Source organism: Vulpes lagopus, chromosome 11, assembly GCF_018345385.1.
Source record: "Vulpes lagopus strain Blue_001 chromosome 11, ASM1834538v1, whole genome shotgun sequence".
Lineage (NCBI taxonomy): Eukaryota > Metazoa > Chordata > Mammalia > Carnivora > Canidae > Vulpes > Vulpes lagopus.
The window spans coordinates 96,816,767-96,836,383 of NC_054834.1; the positions used below are offsets into that span (position 1 = coordinate 96,816,767).

General features: G+C 39.2%; 1 protein-coding gene across 4 annotated transcripts in view; it reads left to right on the plus strand.

The window, feature by feature from the left end:
- Nucleotides 1–19,617, plus strand: part of MAP3K20 (mitogen-activated protein kinase kinase kinase 20) — a 175,227-nt gene that overhangs the window by 99,117 nt on the left and 56,493 nt on the right. For all 4 annotated transcript variants that reach the window (XM_041721845.1, XM_041721844.1, XM_041721847.1 and 1 more), the window contains 4 exons: nucleotides 2,865–2,893; nucleotides 3,022–3,159; nucleotides 9,339–9,425; nucleotides 15,123–15,197. In XM_041721845.1, coding sequence (XP_041577779.1) covers nucleotides 2,865–2,893; nucleotides 3,022–3,159; nucleotides 9,339–9,425; nucleotides 15,123–15,197 — 329 coding nt within the window. The remainder of the gene's footprint in view (nucleotides 1–2,864; nucleotides 2,894–3,021; nucleotides 3,160–9,338; nucleotides 9,426–15,122; nucleotides 15,198–19,617) is intronic.

The following is a 19,617-nucleotide window of genomic DNA, read 5'->3' on the forward strand; positions in this document are numbered from 1 at the left end:
CTCATTATGAAAACTAATAATGATGGAGACTATCTGGATTTTCACAAGTTACTTGACAGGAAAACACACATTGAAAAAATAATGACCTTTTAGCAGTTTTTTTCTGAAATGGAATAACAAGACTCTATTTTCCATGTTCGACGTTTTTATGTTGGTTTTTTTTTTAAATGGAACACTTGTTTAATCATATTTTTAAAAATTTATTTAAATTCAATTTGCCAACATATAGTATAACACCCATTGCTCATCCCATCAAGTCACTTGTCAATCTTTTAATGAGAAAAAAGTAGAGGTATTTTAAAAGGTAACTGATTATGCTATTAACAATATTATATTTTCAATTGAAAAAATTTATAGTTCATGTATAAATCACATTTACACTTAGGCTATTTCATGCATTATTTCCCCATTTAGCAAGGTCATTAGTAACAGCTTAGTAAGAAATGATCAGCTACTGTGTTCAGGATGCTGTGAGCTTACATAAGAAATGCCAGGGGTACCTGGGCCGCTCAATCAGTTGCTTCCGACTCTTGATTTCTGCTCAGGTCATGATCTCAGGGTTGTGAGATGGAGCCCTGTGTCGGGCTCCATGCTCAGTGCAGAATCTGCTGGAGATTCTCTCTTTCCCTCTGACCCTCCCCCTGCTCCCTCCGTCTCCCTCCCTCTCTCTAAAATAAATGAATAAAATATTGAATTTTAATAAAAAATGGAAGAAATGCCAAAACAGTTCTTCAGGGTCTATCTTGGACCTCCTCGCCTCTTCTGCTCTTATTCACCCACTCCCATAAAAGCCCCATCTGCATATTAATACTCCCAAACAGACCTCTGCTTCGGAACCCCGTGTCTGTCTGCTGATTGGGAGAGGCCACATAGATATTTGTATGACCCTAAGGTTATCATGTTCACATTGATCTTTTCATTTCCTCTCTGCCCCTAAAAAATGAGTTCTGTATTCCTTTTCTCCATGAGTGGTAATACCAGTTGCCTAAGCCAGAGATGAGATAAAAAGGAACAATTTGATTGCAGAGCTCTTGTTCTAACCGTTGTGCTGTATTACCTCTTTATTTGATTTCATCCTTGAGAAATTCTTCATCCTCCCCCCCACCCTCTGTCTCATTATTCAAACTTAGTTGATTTGGCCTCCTAAGTGTTTTTCTTTCTTCTTTAAAAAGGTTTTAGTCATTTATTTGAGGGAGAGAATGAGAGACAGTGAGTATAAGCAGGGGAGCAGCAGAGGGACAGGGAGACAGAGAGGGAGAAGCAGACTCCCCAGCAAGCTAGGAGCCTGATGTGGGGCTCGATCTCAGGACCCTGAGATCATGACCTGAGCTGAAGGCAGACACATAAGTGATTAAGCCACCCAGGGGCCCCATCCCTGCCTATTTTTAAGGTTTTATTTATTTTAGAGAGAGAGAGGGAGCAGGATGAGGGGCAGAAGAAGAGGGGAAACAGAGTCCCCACTGAGAGTGGAGCCTGACACAGGGCTTGATCCCATGACCCATGAGATCACAACCCATGCAGTCACAGCTGAGCTGAAACCAAGAATCTAGTGCTCAACTGAGCCACCCAGGTGCCCCTGATTTGGCCTCCTAAGTGTTTCTTGATTCGGTCCACTTCTCTCCTGTTCTGTGCCACAGCCTTCGTGTGGGCATCGTCATGTCTCTCTCGGGCTACAGCCACTTGGGTGCATGGTGATCTCCTTGCCTCCAGTTCTGCTACTCTCTCATATGCTCTCCCCTCTGCACATCTGACCATTTCATTTCTCTGCTTAAAGTTGTTCATTGGACTTCCATTTCTCACAGAGGCTCTTCGGGACCAGGCCCCTGTCTTCCAAAATTGTGCGTGTTTCCCTCTGCTCCTGACCTTCTGCAGGGCACTTTTTTTCTGCCTAAAAAATGCTTTCCTCCTCCAGTGGTCCTCTGTCGGGTTCGTTCCAGCTTGTTCTTCGGGTCTTAGTGTGATCACCATTTTTTCCAGAAAACTCCTGATTCCAAGGCAATCTCTGCAACTCCCATCATAGAATTTATTCCATTTAATTATATATTTTTAAAAAATTAATGTTAATTCCAGTGTATTCACATACAGTATTATATTAGGTTCAGGTGTTATCCCACTTGGTTAATAGGCCTTGGTTTCATTAGACTGTAAGCTCCACAGGAGCATTGATAAGCCAGTGTTGCTCACCTTCCTCTTCCAGAACATAGTACATGGCCTTACCCATAGAGGTGCTCGGCAGATATTTGTTAAGTAAGTGAATATATGAATAAGTGAGCGAATCAATGTTGTCTCTGCCTATTGGAAGATTACTCTTCGATTGGGAGGAAAAAATATATACCACGAAGTAACAATGCTAGTGACCTCCTCAATATCATGCTGGCAGTCTAGTGGCAGACCCAAGGACAAATTTTGGTTCTCAGGGGTGCCTGGGTGGGTGGCTTAGTCAGTTAAGCGTCTGCCTTCGGCTCAGGTCATAATCTCAGGGTCCTAGGATCAAGTTCCACATCAGGCTCCCTGCTCAGCGGGGAGTCTGCTTCTCCCTCTCCTGCCCTTCTCCTCTGCTTGTGCTCTTTTTCTCTCTCTTTTAAATAACTCAATAAAATCTTTTTTAAAAATTTGGGTTTTTTTTACTACTAACATACGCCATTTTTATTGGACAGTATTACATTTATTTAAACAAATATTTCGAAAGCCTTTGAGTCAGCACTTCATGGAATTCCTTATTGCAAAATCTTCAATGCAGTAAATACTTCAGTTTTACCTTTCATATGTCATATGGAAGATAGAAGCTTATGGGGTTTTTTCAATCTGAGATGACTCAAATAAATTAGATGATTGTCACAATTTTTCTTCTTTTTTTTTTTTAGTTGTTATAGCTGCTGATGGGGTATTGAAGGTAGGACTGCTTCTTTTAATTTTTTTCAAAAGTGGTTGTTAACTTCGGATATACATTTTTGTGACTGATAATTCTATTATAAATCAGTAAGTAGAAGGTTGATCACTTGTTTTTTTCCCTTTTCTCAGATATGTGATTTTGGTGCCTCTCGGTTCCATAACCATACAACACACATGTCCTTGGTTGGGACTTTCCCATGGATGGCTCCAGAAGTTATCCAAAGTCTCCCTGTGTCTGAAACTTGTGACACATATTCCTATGGTGTGGTGAGTTCATTTCTCTTTCACTTTTTTTTTCTTTTTTTGGTTGTTACTCAAGGAGATCTAAAAAAGCAAACACCCCCAGCAGTGGGACAGCAATTTAACACAGTTTTAAGACAACAGTGGTGGTTCTGGTGGAATGCCTAGAGCAGTGACCACACAGAGAACACTTCCTAATTGCTAGAGTGTTTACTCTGGTCACCTTTATGCATCTGAATTATTTTGTCCTATGTTGAGAAGAAACCAACACTACTTCCAAAGAGCAATTAGATGGAACCTAAAATAATGCCGGGCCAGATGCACTCTTGTGACAAGTGCTTTCCTGGGCTGGACGCAGGACTGTGGTGTATCTGTGTAACTTAGTGGAAATGTGGGCCATCTGGAATGGGACTTCACTGTAGTAAGTTGCTCAAAACACACCAGTCTGCCGCAGGATTTAATTAACTATAGGAGAATTTTGAATGTTAACTATTAAAATGACTAGAGGGAAACATACGTGGTCTTTAGCCCCTAGCCTTGCCCAAGCCCATGGTAAGTCTTATACAGTAGTGTGATTCGGAAGCATGAATGTAAGGTATCATGTAAAAATCACAGCGGAACAGCATGGATAAGAACAGGATCTTTAGGGAGGGGTCAGACAGCCAAGCCTTTTCCAAATTATAATACATCTTTTGTACATCAAATTAATATAATAGAGATGAATTTTGTTGACTACTGAAAAAAGTCATTACAAGAATGAAATACGTGTTTTTGGCAAAAGGCTAGAATTTTAAAGGTTGGAAGACAATAGCTTCAGGCTACATATCTCATTTCCCTTAATTCTGGGTATTTCGAAGAATGAAGGCTATAAACTACTGTAGACAGTGATCAAATAAAACCCCATTGAAAGATGGAGAAAAACCCAACTTCCTGAGGAGACTCGATTGTAAAACTCCTTCCCTAGGTCATAAGTACTTACTTTCTGACCATTCCCACAAATCACCTACTGGGGAGGTCTGAAAATGGGGGAATGTGTTGCAATTTCAGACTTTCTGTGAGATCCTTTTCTCTTAGGAAGTTATGTTGCTTCATGTTTAAGCAGGAATGCATTTACCGTGGCAGGCACTGTACTCGACACCGGCGTGGGGAGAGTTAAATTGTCCTTTGCCTGCTCATCGGGACCAGTGCCTTCTTCTGTCCTGTGGAACAGGAGCCAGCAAACTCTTTCTGTAAAGGACCAGACAGTGAATCTCTTCTACCCTGAGGCTCACTGACAGTCCCCACTGTGTGCTCTTCTGTTTTGTACAACTCTTCACAGACGTGAAAACCACTGTGCGTTCTGCAGCAGGCCACGGTTCGCAGAGGAAGTTCTGTGGAGCAAGAGGGAGGGGAAGGGAAGCATCAGGGCTGGAGTCGTTCATGGCGAGCCAACAAGAGCCCACACTTCTCACTCTCACTAGCCTGTGCATGTAGCTGCACACACATAGATGCAGGCAGTTAGTTTCTAAATTATTTTTGCATATGAACTAGAAGACTCTCGAGGCTCATCTTAGCACTGCCCCCCAACCTCTCGTATAGTGCTTTTACTTTGAAAATTCTCCCCAAGCCTTGGACTCTCCCTGTCCCAGAAATGTTTGATCTGAAAGACAACTATGAGTTCCAAATAGAGTGAACTTTTGGTTTCAGTATTATCTCATTTATGAAAACAGACCTCACACTGCCTCCTTCCAAAACCTTACAGTTAGCAGGGGGTTTTGGGCGCAGTGCACCCACGGGGTTTCCTGAGCTGAAGTACAGTCTCGGTCTGGTAACCAAGGACCGATGTCTTTTCACATGCAAACTGTCCAAGAGATTAGGGACTTCCCTGTGCGGCGCCTAGGATTTTCTCCTCTATCTTTTTAAACCCCTTTCACTCATTCCTCATCAACCCCCTCATGATCAACATACTTTGAATCAACTTTTCCGAGGCTGCAAATGGTGTTTACTTTGTTAAAAAGCTCTTCCTTCGAGTGATGATGCACTGCTCCTTAGTAGATGGGCTCGAACATCTCTCTCGGTGAATGAGGTTTCCTGTCTACTTGTTTGCCGAGCTAACCCTTCCCTTGTTCCGGTCCGAGGGATTTAACAAATGCTTAAATCATTCTAGCAAGTAATTTCACTTACCGTAGCAAACTTGATAGCCAGTTGCTGAACATTTCCAGTGTCATTCTATATTGACACACCAGATGCTGCAGCTCAGAACCTGTCCGCCCCAGTCACATGCTTCTGAATATCAACTCTGTGTTCATGTTAGTCTTCTTTTGATGGGCGGAAACAAAGAATGCCATTACAGTGAATCTATTTCTTTGAAAACAGTATCTTAGAGAGGTTTACTTGGAATTCTGGTTAGGCTCCACCCATAGCTAGATCAACAGAGTTCCACACCGAAGGTTGTACATAAACTAATTTAATTACAAGTGAGAATTCAAGATTTTATTGAATTCTGACCTCTTCCCATTATGTTCTAGATAAACACCATTTAATCAAAGAAATGGTACCAGGCATGCTTTCCAGAGCTTTTTGTTTAAACAAACATACATTTTTTAAAAATGAAGAAGGCATTACATGGTCAGAGTAGGTATTATCTAAAAGAGCAGGAGAGAATGGTTACTAAGGTAGGGGCATGTTAGTTTTAGAACTTTGTAGTCCATAGGCTGAAAATGATAGCGATGTGGTTATTTAGGATTATTTAGGATAATCCTAATTATTTAGGATTAGGTTATTTAGGATTGTTGATGTCCTTTCAGAAATAGATAAGTAGCCAGGACCATTTGTCAGTAAAGTGTCTCTGCACAAAACATCCCATAGTTCACTGAAAGTCTGTCCTATTCATTGAGCCTCCACACACGTACACACTTAATAGTTGCATACAGATGAATAAGACTGTAAGGGAGAGTTGTCCTTTTTTGAAACCCACCTCAAAAAAAATAAAAACTAACATATTTTTGCTTTTCATTTTTGCTTTCATTTTTCTGTTTTTTCAGACTTGCTCTAATATTACTTAAGTCCCTAGTAACCCATAGCTTGATAAATCTGTATTGCTTCTTAACACATAGCAAGACTATCCAGCCTGGGACAGCCTTAAAATAAATGTGCTGCAAATGCCAGAAGTGGATCTTGTGATCCTTGCTTCTAAGCTGATAAACTTTGCCAGACAGGCAATTGTTTCTCTCCCCATATTACAAGAAAGGAGCTTGTGCTACCCCCTTATGATGATCTCCCTTGAAGGATAGAACCAGAGGAGTGTTTAGTATGTTATCCACAAAAAAGGAAAGCAAAAATCATTGAAAGAATAAGCCTTCTGAGAACACGAGGCCTAGCCACTCTTTAAAAACAAAGCTATCGTAATGACAATGCAGAAAGGATTACCTTCTCAGAAGCTTCTGAGCCAGAACCACTATTTGAAAGTAGAGTGGCTTAAGAGCGAGCATCAGTGCGTCACTTGTCTGTGAGCCCTGTTCCAGAACAAGCCCAGCTCAGGTAATGGCCTGCCATTGTTTGTAAAAGAAAGGGCAGGAAAAGTACACAGCCTTGTCCAAGTTTCTCTGCAAACTGAAAATAGAAATTTTTCCTTGTGAGCACAGTTGAAACGTGAACACATCTCAAGATAGAATGAGTTGGAAAGTATTTTTAAGGGGAAAGATCACAATAATGTTTGGCCTGCATCCCCATCACTGATATTTTCAGGCATAGTTTGATATATTTTTAGACCTCCAAATGACTTCCTCCACAAAGGACTTTTTGGTGCCAAACGTCACCGGGTTTAGTGCAGAAGCAGCTGCTGTCCAGTCTCACCCCATCTACTCTTTGATACGTGCCTCCACCTGGTGAATCAGTAACAGGGAACGTGGGCATGTGCTGCTGCTGGATGTGAGCTGAAGAGTCACTTGGGGCCCGCAGCACAGCGGTCTCGGGGCCATGTCTACACCGGCAGATGGCCCCGTGGCTGTAGTAGCCCTTCCGGGACACACTGGGGGACTGGAATGAAACTATTTTTCCAGGGTCAGAACTCTTGGAGAAATAGAACTTGGACTTGAGTTGATGTTGGATGTCTTCCAACTGAATATTTTGGAACAAAGAATGACATAAATCTTCTTTGTGTGTCACTTCCCAAGCTCTTGGTTTTGCATTTGGCCTCAACAAACCCAGTCGGCCGCCGTGTGTGTGCCTGTGCAGGCCGGGTCAGAAGGCGGGGGGCACGAGGCCACTTACCTGGACACCTTGGGGTCTGGAGCTTTCCATCTATTTGAGGCTGATTCACTGTGCTCTTTCTCCTCAGGAGGGCCAAAGCCACCAGTTTGCTTGCTCTATGTGTCCTTTCCCTCCCCAGCCTCGGCACCAGGGGAGTGGGAATTGCACGTTTCCTGCCCAGGCCTCGGGCTGCTCCATCTCCCCATCTCCCCATTTCCCCGTCTCCCCATCTCCCGGTGCAAGTGGGGCCTGGGGGACGCATACCTGTCTGGCCCTCACGCTGCCTTTACTGACAGTGCCTGCTACAGGCGGCCCCTTCTGGGTTGCCCCTTACCTTTTCCTAATCACTTCTGGGACTCAGATAGAATTATTCAGTAGCTCTTCTAAAGAAGTACCTTACACACTTGATTAAAAGCCCAAAGAGGCTTCAGTGAATTTTTTTTTTCCTCCTGCTTGAGCAGCATCTGCCAATTTCCCTGATTTTCCTGCTAATTATCTTCCTATTAGCCAGAGTTCATTTCACATGTTGAGTCAAATATGACTGAGCACTGGCTGAGGAAACAGCGGATACAGTTAAAGGTTTGTAGGACCTGCCTGAAGAGAGTGCATGTTCTCAATCTACATTCTCCTTTAGAAACAGTTGTTTTTTGTTTTTAGAATAAGAGCAATCGAAATCAAAACCGTTGCATTCATTTGCTTTTCATCTCTGCCCTGGCTCTCGGCCCTGAAATGTGGCATGTCACATTCTCTCTCACAAGGCAGCCTCCCTTTTCTCGAGTTACATCTGGTTAAGAGCTTGACTGTTAGGGAAGGTAGCAACTCATATTCTAGCTCTGCCACTTGATAATGGAGTGTCTTTGGGCAAGTTAAATAAACACTTTCTTAGGCCTTAGTTTCCTCATCTATAAAGTGAGGGTAATATCTGTTTGCGGGGGAGGGGGGTTGATATTAATCATGGTAACATGTGTAAAGAGTTTAATAAGGCATCTGGAACATAATCACCCGGCGAATGGGTGGTTATTACGATTATTGACAAAATTGTAATTGTTGTCACACTTCACAAAATATTGGTAGACTCCGATTTTGATGCCCATTTGTATAAATAGAGAAAATTAACTGAATGTTAAAAAGTCACCATTACTTAGTATTTTAAATGAAACCCAAATCCTTGGCTGTTTTCAGCATTCCTAGAATCAGTTTGCATTCTTTGGGCATTTCAGTGCAGATTTATTAATCATACTGATCTCAAGGATCGCAGAGAGATGAGCACACTCATAAGTTTCACATGCGCACGCACACACACCCATAGCCTATGTACATGACATTAAGTATTTATTACATTTTAGGATATATATTAAATTATATTATAGGTGGAAGAAATGACTCCCTTAGACCAACTCTTTTTGAGAGTTTCTCCAAAACACAAAATTTAAATGTTACAGTTTTGCAAGTACCTACCATTATGAGGTGAGTGGTTTAGACAATGATTTGGATTTAGGGCTCAATATTTTTTATCAGACCATTACTGAACCTTTAAAAATACGGTTGAATTCCCAGTTATTATCTTACAGAGAAATTTATTGGTGATTCAAGGTAGAAAGAGTTTGACTAAGAAAATATAAAACCTAATTTGTAGGAATCTGTGAGAATTCTAGTAACTTACAAGATAAATTATGTAGGCCCATTGGTTTCATAAGTCTGGCTCTAAATGTCCTGATTTCTAAACTTTGTAAAAATGAGCAAAAAAAATGTATGTATGCGTGCGTGTGTGTGTTGTATACATATATAAAATGTGTGTGTGTGATTTAATATTTGGAAGAAGTCCTGTGCATGAATATATATGTTTTGTCCAAGTTTCTACAGGTGGGGTTGGTTTCGTCTGGTAATTGGATACAGTTAAATGTTAGATAAAGTTTCAGTAATATACCAAAAATATAAAGTACAAGAATAAAAATTCCATTTTCTTTTTGTTCCAGGTTCTCTGGGAGATGCTAACAAGGGAGGTCCCCTTTAAAGGTTTGGAAGGATTACAAGTAGCTTGGCTTGTAGTGGAAAAAAACGAGGTAAGACTACGATTCTCCATTCAGGTACATAGATCAGAAAACAGTATTGGGGTTTTGCAAAAGACTTTTTCATCTTCTTCAAATTGAAAGTAAGTTCACGCTTATGGAAAGATTAGCAGTAGGAGCTAACACAAAGGGTCAAAGTGATGTTATTCCTCATGAATGGACCCTTTACATCTAATTGTTGCAGCTTCACGTCGTGATGCTGTAGATCAAAAATTGTACAAGTACTGTACTAGTTTCTCAGTCTCAATTGTAAAACCTAGGGGTTTGTTCTTAGTGATGAAAGAAGCCATTGCGTCCAAGGTAGGGGAACAGTTTAACTCCATCTCCTGCGTTTAGGACATCTTTTTTACTGGCCGGGAGTTGATATATCTGTAAGAGACCTTCAGCTACTTCAACTTACCTCTCCCAGCAGGAGTCACTATAGTACAAGAAACTGTCGCTTAGATGAGAATTTCAAAAATAAAAGAAGAAAAAATAGTTTCAAAAAAGGGAAAAATTACAGTTTTGCCACCTACGTTGAACACTACATTGAAGATGAGCTCCTCACTGGAATTGGCGAGGCAGTGGCATAACTGTTCCCTTCTTCATGCAGAGCCTTTCCATTTCAAAAGAACTTCAGTGGCGTAAACACCGTTTGTGCTGTGTCCCCAGCCTCGCTTTTCTTCTTCCCACAAATTGAGGCTTTCAGTTAGTTGGACCTATGAGCCTACATCAGAGAACGTGGTACATTCATATCAAAGAGAGCAACTACATTTTGAAAGGTTTAAAATTGTGACTGAAATGCACAGGCATGGAAATCCTCAGCATAAGGCTGAAGCATCCAGTATCAAGGTACTATGAGAACTTAGATCCAGTAATGGAAGCATGCGGTTGTCTTTGCAATGCAAAACAACCTTAGTTCACAAAGCTTCATTTCCAGATCTTATCTGTGCCCTCCTCAAAAGGTAAGAGTGCAACCTCGGGATGAAATAATTTGCAAAAAGGTGAATACATGGAGATATACCCTTTTTAAGGCTATAAAAGAATTAGATTGATCTGCTCCCCATGAGAGTGCAGGAACAGACTAGATTAACCAAACAGCTGCTATTGACGAGGAGAAACCAAGTTTCCATAGTTTAGATCATATAACCCAGCTACCTTATTAATTTGTCCTCCTGAGCTCTTGAGAACAGATGAAATGTTCATGATAGCTGAACTTGATGGGAGAGAGCTGCCAATTTAAGAAAAAGGAAAAGGAGTTATATTCAAGAATGTGTCCTGCTCAGTGTTTCACAGGAGCTGTTCTGTTTTAATTAAATGTCCTGGTTATTCCTGGTGTGCTATTAAATCAGACCCTCATACACAGGATAACTGATAGGTTCATGATACGAGAACTCACTTGCTTCTGTTCTGTTTCTTTTGCAAGTGAGATGATTAGATGTTTGGTCCTGGGTTTACAAATGAGAGTGAAGAAAATTATTGACCTCATGTTGACTTTGGAGCGGAACATTCAATGTAACTTTTTCCCCTCTACGTTGTTCCAAGGTGAACTAGAAGAAAGTTTTTTAAAAGCTAACTGGACCCTCCAGATACGTGTAATAGGAAACAGTATTTTACAATATTTCATTTAAAGGATGGCAGAAGAGGTGTGCATCTAAAGCACTTTCAAAACATTGGAATATCCATCAAAGATGATTAAAGCTGATAAAAAAAATAAATTTAGAAGCTGTCTTTGGATAGCTGGCTTGAGGGCTACGAATCACCCATAAATAACCTTTAGAACCTCAACATATACAGGAGGAGGGTGTCAGTCACCCCCCTTTCCCTCAGGGATTCCCTAGGGTAGAATTCATCCATGAATGAATTCATGGGGTGAAACATCCATGTTTCATCCATGGGGTGACCTGATGATCAGCTAATAACTGATGGAGACCACTCAGATACCTCCCATTCTGTACACAATAGCAAGTTCAGAGACACCCCCCCCCACACAAGGTGAAACAAGTTTTCTCAGCTTTTACTAAACTTAAGGAAAATTGGGTATTACGAGGCTACTTACTTATCTACTCTCACTCTGCATATCTGTCAAAAATATGGAAATGAAGTTTAAGTGTACTTTTCACTGTCATCATTCAGAAAGGAGTCTTCATTTCATCTTATGAACGTAGACAGTTATTCCCAAAACAAGTTCTGTTGACATAACATTAAAATAATTGCCACGTCTCAACTATACAGAACAAACTTGAGGGGGTTGCTGGAGGGGAGGTGGGCGGGGGATGGGTTAAATGGGTGATGGGTATTAAGGAGGGCACTTGTGATGAGCACTGGGTGTTGCACTTAAGTGGTGAATCACTAAATTCTACACCTGAAACTAATATTATACTGTATGTTAACTGGAATTTAAAAACTTGAAAACATTGCCAAGGATTTATTTCATTTCATGATAAAATTGAGACTTTGACTTAAAATAATTTACAAAGTCCTTTCAACTTCTAATTATTTCATTTATTTTTACTTTGGAATAATTTGGGTTCTTGAGTTGAAAAGAGCAACCTGTATTTTTTTTTTTTTTAACAGGCCTCATTTAAATAAAGAATGATGTGTTTAACTTAGGGAGACATTTTAAATGTAAGCCAGTCACCCTAGAATGGACTTAAAGCCAAATATTAGAGTTACCTTTTCTTTTTAACTTGTTGTTTTGAAATACTTATAGACGCATAGGAAGCTTCAAAAATATTAGAAGAGATTCTGTGTATCCTTCATCCAGCTTCCCCCATTGATGAGATACAGGTATAGGCCAATACCAAAATCAGAAAGTTGACATTGATACATTACTCTTAACTAGACTCTAGACCTTATTCGCTTTCACCATTTAGGACTGTTTTTTGGGTCTGAGGGAGATCAGTACTTTCTAAAAATATCTGAAAGTGTTTGCTTCTAAATGCCTAATAATGAAGTAAGACCTTCAGACAATATTTTTTTTTAATATTCTTTTAAATCTAGATACATAAAGCACAGTTAAAACAAAGACCAGCCCTTACAGAAGTCATGAAATTAGGAGAGTATTGCTAATAAATTTTGTAATTTCTATAAAATTCAGTGGTCATTCAAAATATTCTAGCAACAAAATTTCTATCTTTACAAGTATTTAGATTCTCATATAAAATGTTTTGTTCTCTATGTAGCAAAAGAAAAAAAAATTTTTTAAGAGAGAATGCACATGTACACAGGTGTGCAAGTAGGGGGAGGGCCAGAGGCGGGGAGAGAATCCTAAGCAGTATGGAGCCTGACGTGGGGCTGTATCTCACGACCCTGAGATCATGACCTGAGCTGAAATCAATAGTCGGTCACCTAACAACTGAGCCACCCAGGCATCCAAAATTTTTCTTCATAGAAATCTTCAAAAAACTTAATCCATTGTTGACTATGCTTTGGAAAAAGAAATAATCGACAAAAGATAATTTCTTGCGTCTTATGTAGAAGATGGCAGGTGCAGAAAAAGAATATGATCTTTAAAAAAATGTCATGCCTAATTTAATAGTTGGGAAACATTTTCATTTTAAATTTGAAACTTTTAAAATATTTAAGTTTTAAGTAGTGTGGCTGATCTGTTGCTAAAATCTGGTTATTTTAAGATGTTTTCATGCATTAGAAATGCCCACAGTTCTGTAATCAGGACTTAAATACTTTGGATTCTCTTTTAAGGTACTTTTTAATGTACTGAAATAAATCCTTACTTAGTGTCTGAGTCTAGATTTAACTGATATTTGAGTATATCAGATAATTTAAGATCATTATGTCATCTTTCATAATGTCTCAGATGCAGTAAGCTAAGTTTTTCAATAAGAAAAAAGATTAACACCCATATTCATCTAGGTCACATTTCAGTTCTCAGAAAAATGTGAAAAAGTTATATCGAAAATGTTATCTTTTATGAGAAATTACTTTGCCATGGAGTGCATTCAGCTGAATAATTGCAATCACTTTGTTTTTCTTAGTTACCACTCCCAACCAACCATCTTACATAAATATTTTTAAAAAGTAAACACCTGATTTTCCTTTTGATCTTCATCAAAAGGCTTCCAGTTCACATTACAGTAAAACGAGTACAGCTTACCCAATCTCCTCTATTTTATGTAATCAGCATAGCCTTCAACTTGGTGAGGGTTGTTCTGTTTAAAACTTTCAGGTTTTATTTATTTTGGTTTATTTTGATTTTAAGGTTATCTGTAATTCTAAACATAGATCATCTGTTTTCTTGCCAGGGCAGAACTCTTTTTTCTGGTTTTATATGTAGCCTATCCCAAATCCAATTAAGTTCAGTTTAAGTTTTTTATTTGCCAAACTTGTTTGCTAAACAAAACTGCAGAATAAATCTTGGTACAGCGCAGTGATTTTCAGCTCTGTCACATGCAGGCCTCTTGCCATAACGGCTCTGTTCGTGCTCCCTCTCCTCCCCTGAAATGAAATTCAGATGTAGGACCACAGACCCGCACACACTGTATTTTAAAGGCAACATAATGCTCTAACTGTAATATAAGGAAGATATGGATGAAATCTGTATTACGGCGTATAAATGCGCAGGCGTGACCACAGTAGAGGGGGGGAATGGAAGTTTTAGGCCCTTGTCCCCATGGATAAATAGGATTCGACAGCTACAAATGCAGGCTAGAGCTGAACTGTGTCAAAGATTGAAGCAGCAGCATGAGCAATGCTGTTGTAGGCGACATTTTCCAAAAATCTTGGTAAGGTTATGAATAATACAAAGATCAATCTGCCCTTGATTTATTTTATTTGGCAGTTGCATTCTCAGTTCATTGCATTTTAAGTGTGCTCAAAATATACATTATTATAAATCAGAGAGTCTAGAGCCAGAAAATGATACACCTCGTTGTTTGATTGCACATGGGGCATTAAGTTTGGTGGAGTGCAAGGGAGTACTCAGGGATTTACAACATAGTGAAGGGTGTCTAGCATTCTTCACTTGCTCCAGGTGCAACTCTCCAGCCTTTAAAACAAACAAAAATGCCTCCATAGATCTCTAAAGAGCCTCCAGTGGCATGACAAGTTCTAGAGAACCACTTCTGTAAAATGCTGGAATGGGACTGATGCTCACAGTATAATCTTTGTTGTATCCAGCCCTTGCGCTTCGCCATGAGTCATCCATTCAGAATATCTTACTGGCCATTGAGAAAAGGCCCACTTCTCTCAAATGATCTCTGTGATGGTCTGTCCTGAAGATGTTTTCAGAGGTGTACACCTACTGCCAAAGCTGAACTGGTTGCCTACTTGCCTCGCCTGCTTGCGTATTTCATAGCCGCATATGCAAGAACAGTGATAGATTTGTGGGTTTAGAGTTCCTATTTCTGTTCCACCGGCCCTTCTCCTACTATAGTTTTTTTTTTTTTTTTCAAAAAAAATTTTTAATGTAGTTTCTCTTAGACTTGAGTCTATGTTTCGTTGCATTTGTTGTGCTGAACCCGACTTCTCCATCCACTGGGATGCTTTTTTGGAAGAACAGTATTAAAAGTGTCTTTAGAGATTAGATATGATGAATCTAAACATAAATTCTCACCTGCCATATATCAATTGATGGAAGCTTTAAATTTAATGACATGTTTGTGCTCTTAAAGTAACTCTTTTATGAACTTGCAGTGAATATCTACTTACCTTAATGAGTAAATCCTTCTGTTTTTCCTTTCTCTGTGGTAGAGATTAACCATTCCAAGCAGCTGCCCCAGAAGTTTTGCTGAGCTGTTACGTCAGTGTTGGGAAGCTGATGCCAAGGTATATAAGTAAAAATATATTTTTTTTCTTTGGTTGTTCAGAATTCTGAAATTTCACTTGTTTGTTTGGCTTTGAATTTTTAAAACTTGGAGTAATAAGAATCGTTACAAAGCAAAGCCAGATTGCTGTTCCCCTGAGTCCCAGATGGACTCTTAAGGCTTTCTGTCGATAGCTGCTTATCCTGATCCTTAGAAATTCATTACTGGCTGTTCTTACAGCACTCTGGCATTCTTGATTCAATAGAAAGAATTACATTCCTTTGTTTTTAATCTTTAATAAGAACTACTGCACAAAATGGCCCACTCACAGTGCTTATTATATGCCAGGAACTGTCCCAAGCACTTTATGTTAGCTCATAACATAACATTAGCTTATTTATTCCTCAGAAGATCTCCATGACATAGGTTGTATTATTACACTGATTTTACAGGTGAAGAGTCAAGGCACACAGAAGTTAAGTAATGCTCAAGGCCACAGCTAGTTCATGGTGAGACTGGAGAATAAACTCAAGCAGTCTGAACCCAACTCCAGGCAAAAGTAGCACTTCTAGAGAAACTTGATATATACTCCTTGTCCAGATTCATGTTTTTAAGCTATCACAATAGATTGGAGACATTCCAAAATTTAGACTTTCATGTGGTTATCACATTTGAGCATGACGGCCCATTTCCTTTCCCTGCAAAGATCATTTAAAAAGACTCACATACATACGGAAATATTTATAGATAAAATGATAAGCGACTCTTGGATTTGCTTCAAAATAAAATGAAAGGAAATAGATGGTGGTATAGATTAAACAAGATTGGCCATGATAATTTTTGAAGCGGTGATAGGTATATGGAGGATCATTACATGTTCTCTCTACATTAGTGTATATTTGAAATTTTTCATGATAATAAGTTAGAAAGTAAAAAAGGTTCGTCCACAGATGAAACGCTGAAAGGAGACAGACTCAAGAAGGGAACTGTAATTTTATAGTTCAAACTTGTTCGTGTTTTCATGGAAATAGATATATTGCAAACTGGTTTTTAAAATAGAGATCTAAAAACAAAGGCTTAAGAATGGAATTTCTCCCTTAATTTAAATCCAGTTCCAATCTGGCCTCCAGAAAGGATGCATAAGCCACCGGTGAGTTCTGAGTCCTCACCATGCAGGATCACACATGTTACCTAGCCCGTGGTTCCGCACCACTAAGTGAGAACAGCTGAACACCAAGTACAGTAGTTTGTACAGTAGTGCAGCAAAGAAGAGCAGCAAGAGCCACGGATCTGTGAGGCCTCTCCGCCCCAGTGCCTTGTCTCAGAGGCGTGTTGTGGGGGCCTCCTGGACTTGTACCTTGCGCCTTTGCCCTGAGAGCAGCCTTCATCTTTGCTTTCACTCTTGTTCATAAACTACTTTTACCCTTTTGTAAAAGGAGAGTCTTCTATTTACTTAACATTATTTTTTTATTAAAGAATTTAACATTTTTTAATTGTTAGTATTTTTGTTTAGAATTACTGTTTTTATTAGCATTCCATGACAAAGCTGCATAGGTGTGGCATGGTCTGTCCTGCTTCTCTTTAGGTCCTTTTATTTTAGTGTGTGATTTGCAGAATATGGGGGTTTTATGCATTAAGAGAAATGCCTGCACTTTGCAGCTAATCCAGCAGAAAATATACGCAGCTATTTGCAGGCTTCCTCTGAAGTATTTATGTTTTAAAAATGCTGTTGTACTACCTTTTCCTCATTCTTTCTACCAGTTCTATGTCCACTGTGCCATCTGTAGTCATTTTGGCAGTATTTTTCTGCTCTTTAAATAAAAATTTCACCTGAAATTATTTGTACTGAATTAGATTAACGCAACTAGATCTCTATAATTGCAATTATATTTCAGTACGCAAAGCAGATTTTGAATTTCTTAATCAGAAACTCTGTATTTCATTAATTAAAATACTAAGGATATATATTTATGGTGCATTAATTAAATAACAGTGTAAACACCTAACACAGGAAGGACATTAGGCCTGGTGCTGATGCTATGAAGTTGGCATGTCTTTAACATAAAGTAGTAAGCTTACCCTTCTTCAGGATGAGTGGAATCTTGTGTTCTCTACCCTGGGGAGGTATAAAGAAAGTCTAAGATTGATTTTTATTTCCTAAATCCAAGGCATTTTATTCTGATACAATTAATACATCCCCTCAGTATTTAATTATACACCCCAAACTGCAGCCCACACTTCACGCTCTCTGGTGGCTGTTCTCCAGACGTGCCTTACACACTTTCCTTCCCTAGGCATGCCCTCTTCTCTTCTTTCCTCTCCTGATCACTTTGTTGTCACGCCTTCGCTGGCTATTCCGTTTACGCCAGCCCATACTTAGTCCCTCATTTTCCTAAACAACAGTCCAGGCCACTACCTTACCTTGTGCAGTTGTATTTTTTAAGTATCTCTTCCTCCTAAATGGACCGCAGTCTCTGAGGAACAGAGCTGCCTTTAGCACCTCACATACACTTAGTAAGTAGAGACCCATGTGTGGACTAAAATAGCCAGACCAAGGCACATTTTAGTTCTCCAGCTCTAAGTATGTAGCAGTTCAGCCACAAGTGGATGCTACTCCTGTGCATACAGAGAGCTATAATGGGCTAAAAATTTATTTCTCTTTTCCAGCCCTTCTGCTTTAAAGACAGATTAAAATACTCAGCTCACCTGAGGAAAAATGTTCTTTTGCAATGAGGAGGAGGAAGGGAATACAAGAGAAAGCTGGTGTTGGGTAAATGTCAAATCATGCCAATAGCTTACATCAGGTGCTCAAAATATTTTATCAAAGAGAAGAAGGAAGTAAAAGTGGGGATTATTTCCAGTTCTAAAATGGCATTTCTAAATAGGAAAAAAATAAATAAATAAAGCCCTGAGTTTGATAGGAAGTAACATCTTACCCTCATGTGATAAAACAGATTGAAGGCTTTAAGAGCCTTGCCCCTGATTCGGAAATTTGCTTCCTGTGTGATACTGGGAAATCCATAGTTTTCTGAGATGGATTTTCCTTATCTATAAATTGAAGATGGCAAATAATATATGTAGATGCTTAATAAATGGTCCTAGTTAATTTTTTTTTTTTAATGTGAGCAAAACACATAATACTAAAAGGAACCTAAGCCCACACCAGACAATGTTGGATTCTGCAACCAGAGTATTCATAAAATACCATCACCTGGGACACCCGGGTGGCTCAGTGGTTGAGCATCCGCCTTTGGCTCAGGTCATGATCCCGGGGTCCTGGGATCGAGTCCCACATCCAGCACCCCATGGGGAGCCTGCTTCTCCCTCTGCCTATCTCTCTGCCTCTCTTCTCTGTGTCTCTCATGAATAAATAAATAAAATCTTTAAAAAAAATACCATCACCACAAAATGCTCCATTGTTGTTTTTTAAATGTTTGCTTTGATCATTTACATCTGAGAGTGTATTCTATGTATAAAACTAAGGTTTTCCTGGGAATACTTGTCACCTAATTTCAAGAGTTTTACTTTATTTCAAGAATGATTAAATGTAGGGAAAACTATTCTTTAAAAATTCAATAGCCTCTCCTGCTGCTTTTCCATGCAAAATGGAAATCCTATATTTATTATATAATTAATTCCTGTGCAAACAATTAAAACGTTTTTCCTTTTACACCTTGACACAGAGTAGGAGGAATTAAAATAGGAATAAAGTTAAAAGAAGACAAAATATTTTTCAAATTTCGTACTTCAGGCATTTTCTTCTTTGCTGATTAGAAGGCTTAATGTAGATTGGTGACATTTAGCTACTTATACCCTCTTCTTAAAACACACACACACAGGCACACATTTCCTTTAAAGTGTACAATAAAGGCACAACTCAGAATAAATATCCCAGTTTTATATTCCTGAGAAATGGAAAAATTGTCCCTCTTAATGTAGGAAGCACTCAAGTCTTGAGAGCAAGCCACCTCAACATTGTTCCTTCTTGTTTTGTGCTCCTAAATTAAAATGCATGTTTTAATTGCTGCAACTGTAATTTGCTCAGAAATGGTATAATTATGAGGCATGATGAAGAGAGAATGTGCATCATCCTTTTATTATCTTTCTTCCATTTTTGTTTTAACCTTTTGTTTCAGTCTTGGCTAGAGTCTAAAGAAACAGACAAGTACAGCTACTGGTAGCCAAAGAAATCCACCTAACCACTGCTTTTTCAATTTCTAGTAAACAGTACCTTAGTTTCCTAGCCCCAAAACTAGTTATGATGTGGAATAAACACTGAGGACAATGAGTCATAATGGCTTGAAAATTGGGGGATTTTTCTCTGAGCAAGTGGTTGAGGAAATTTTATTCTAACAGATTAACTAGGGTTTCCCCCAACATTTTAATATAAGAATTTGAAACATACAGAAAAGTTGAATTTTACAGTGCACACCGGTGTACCT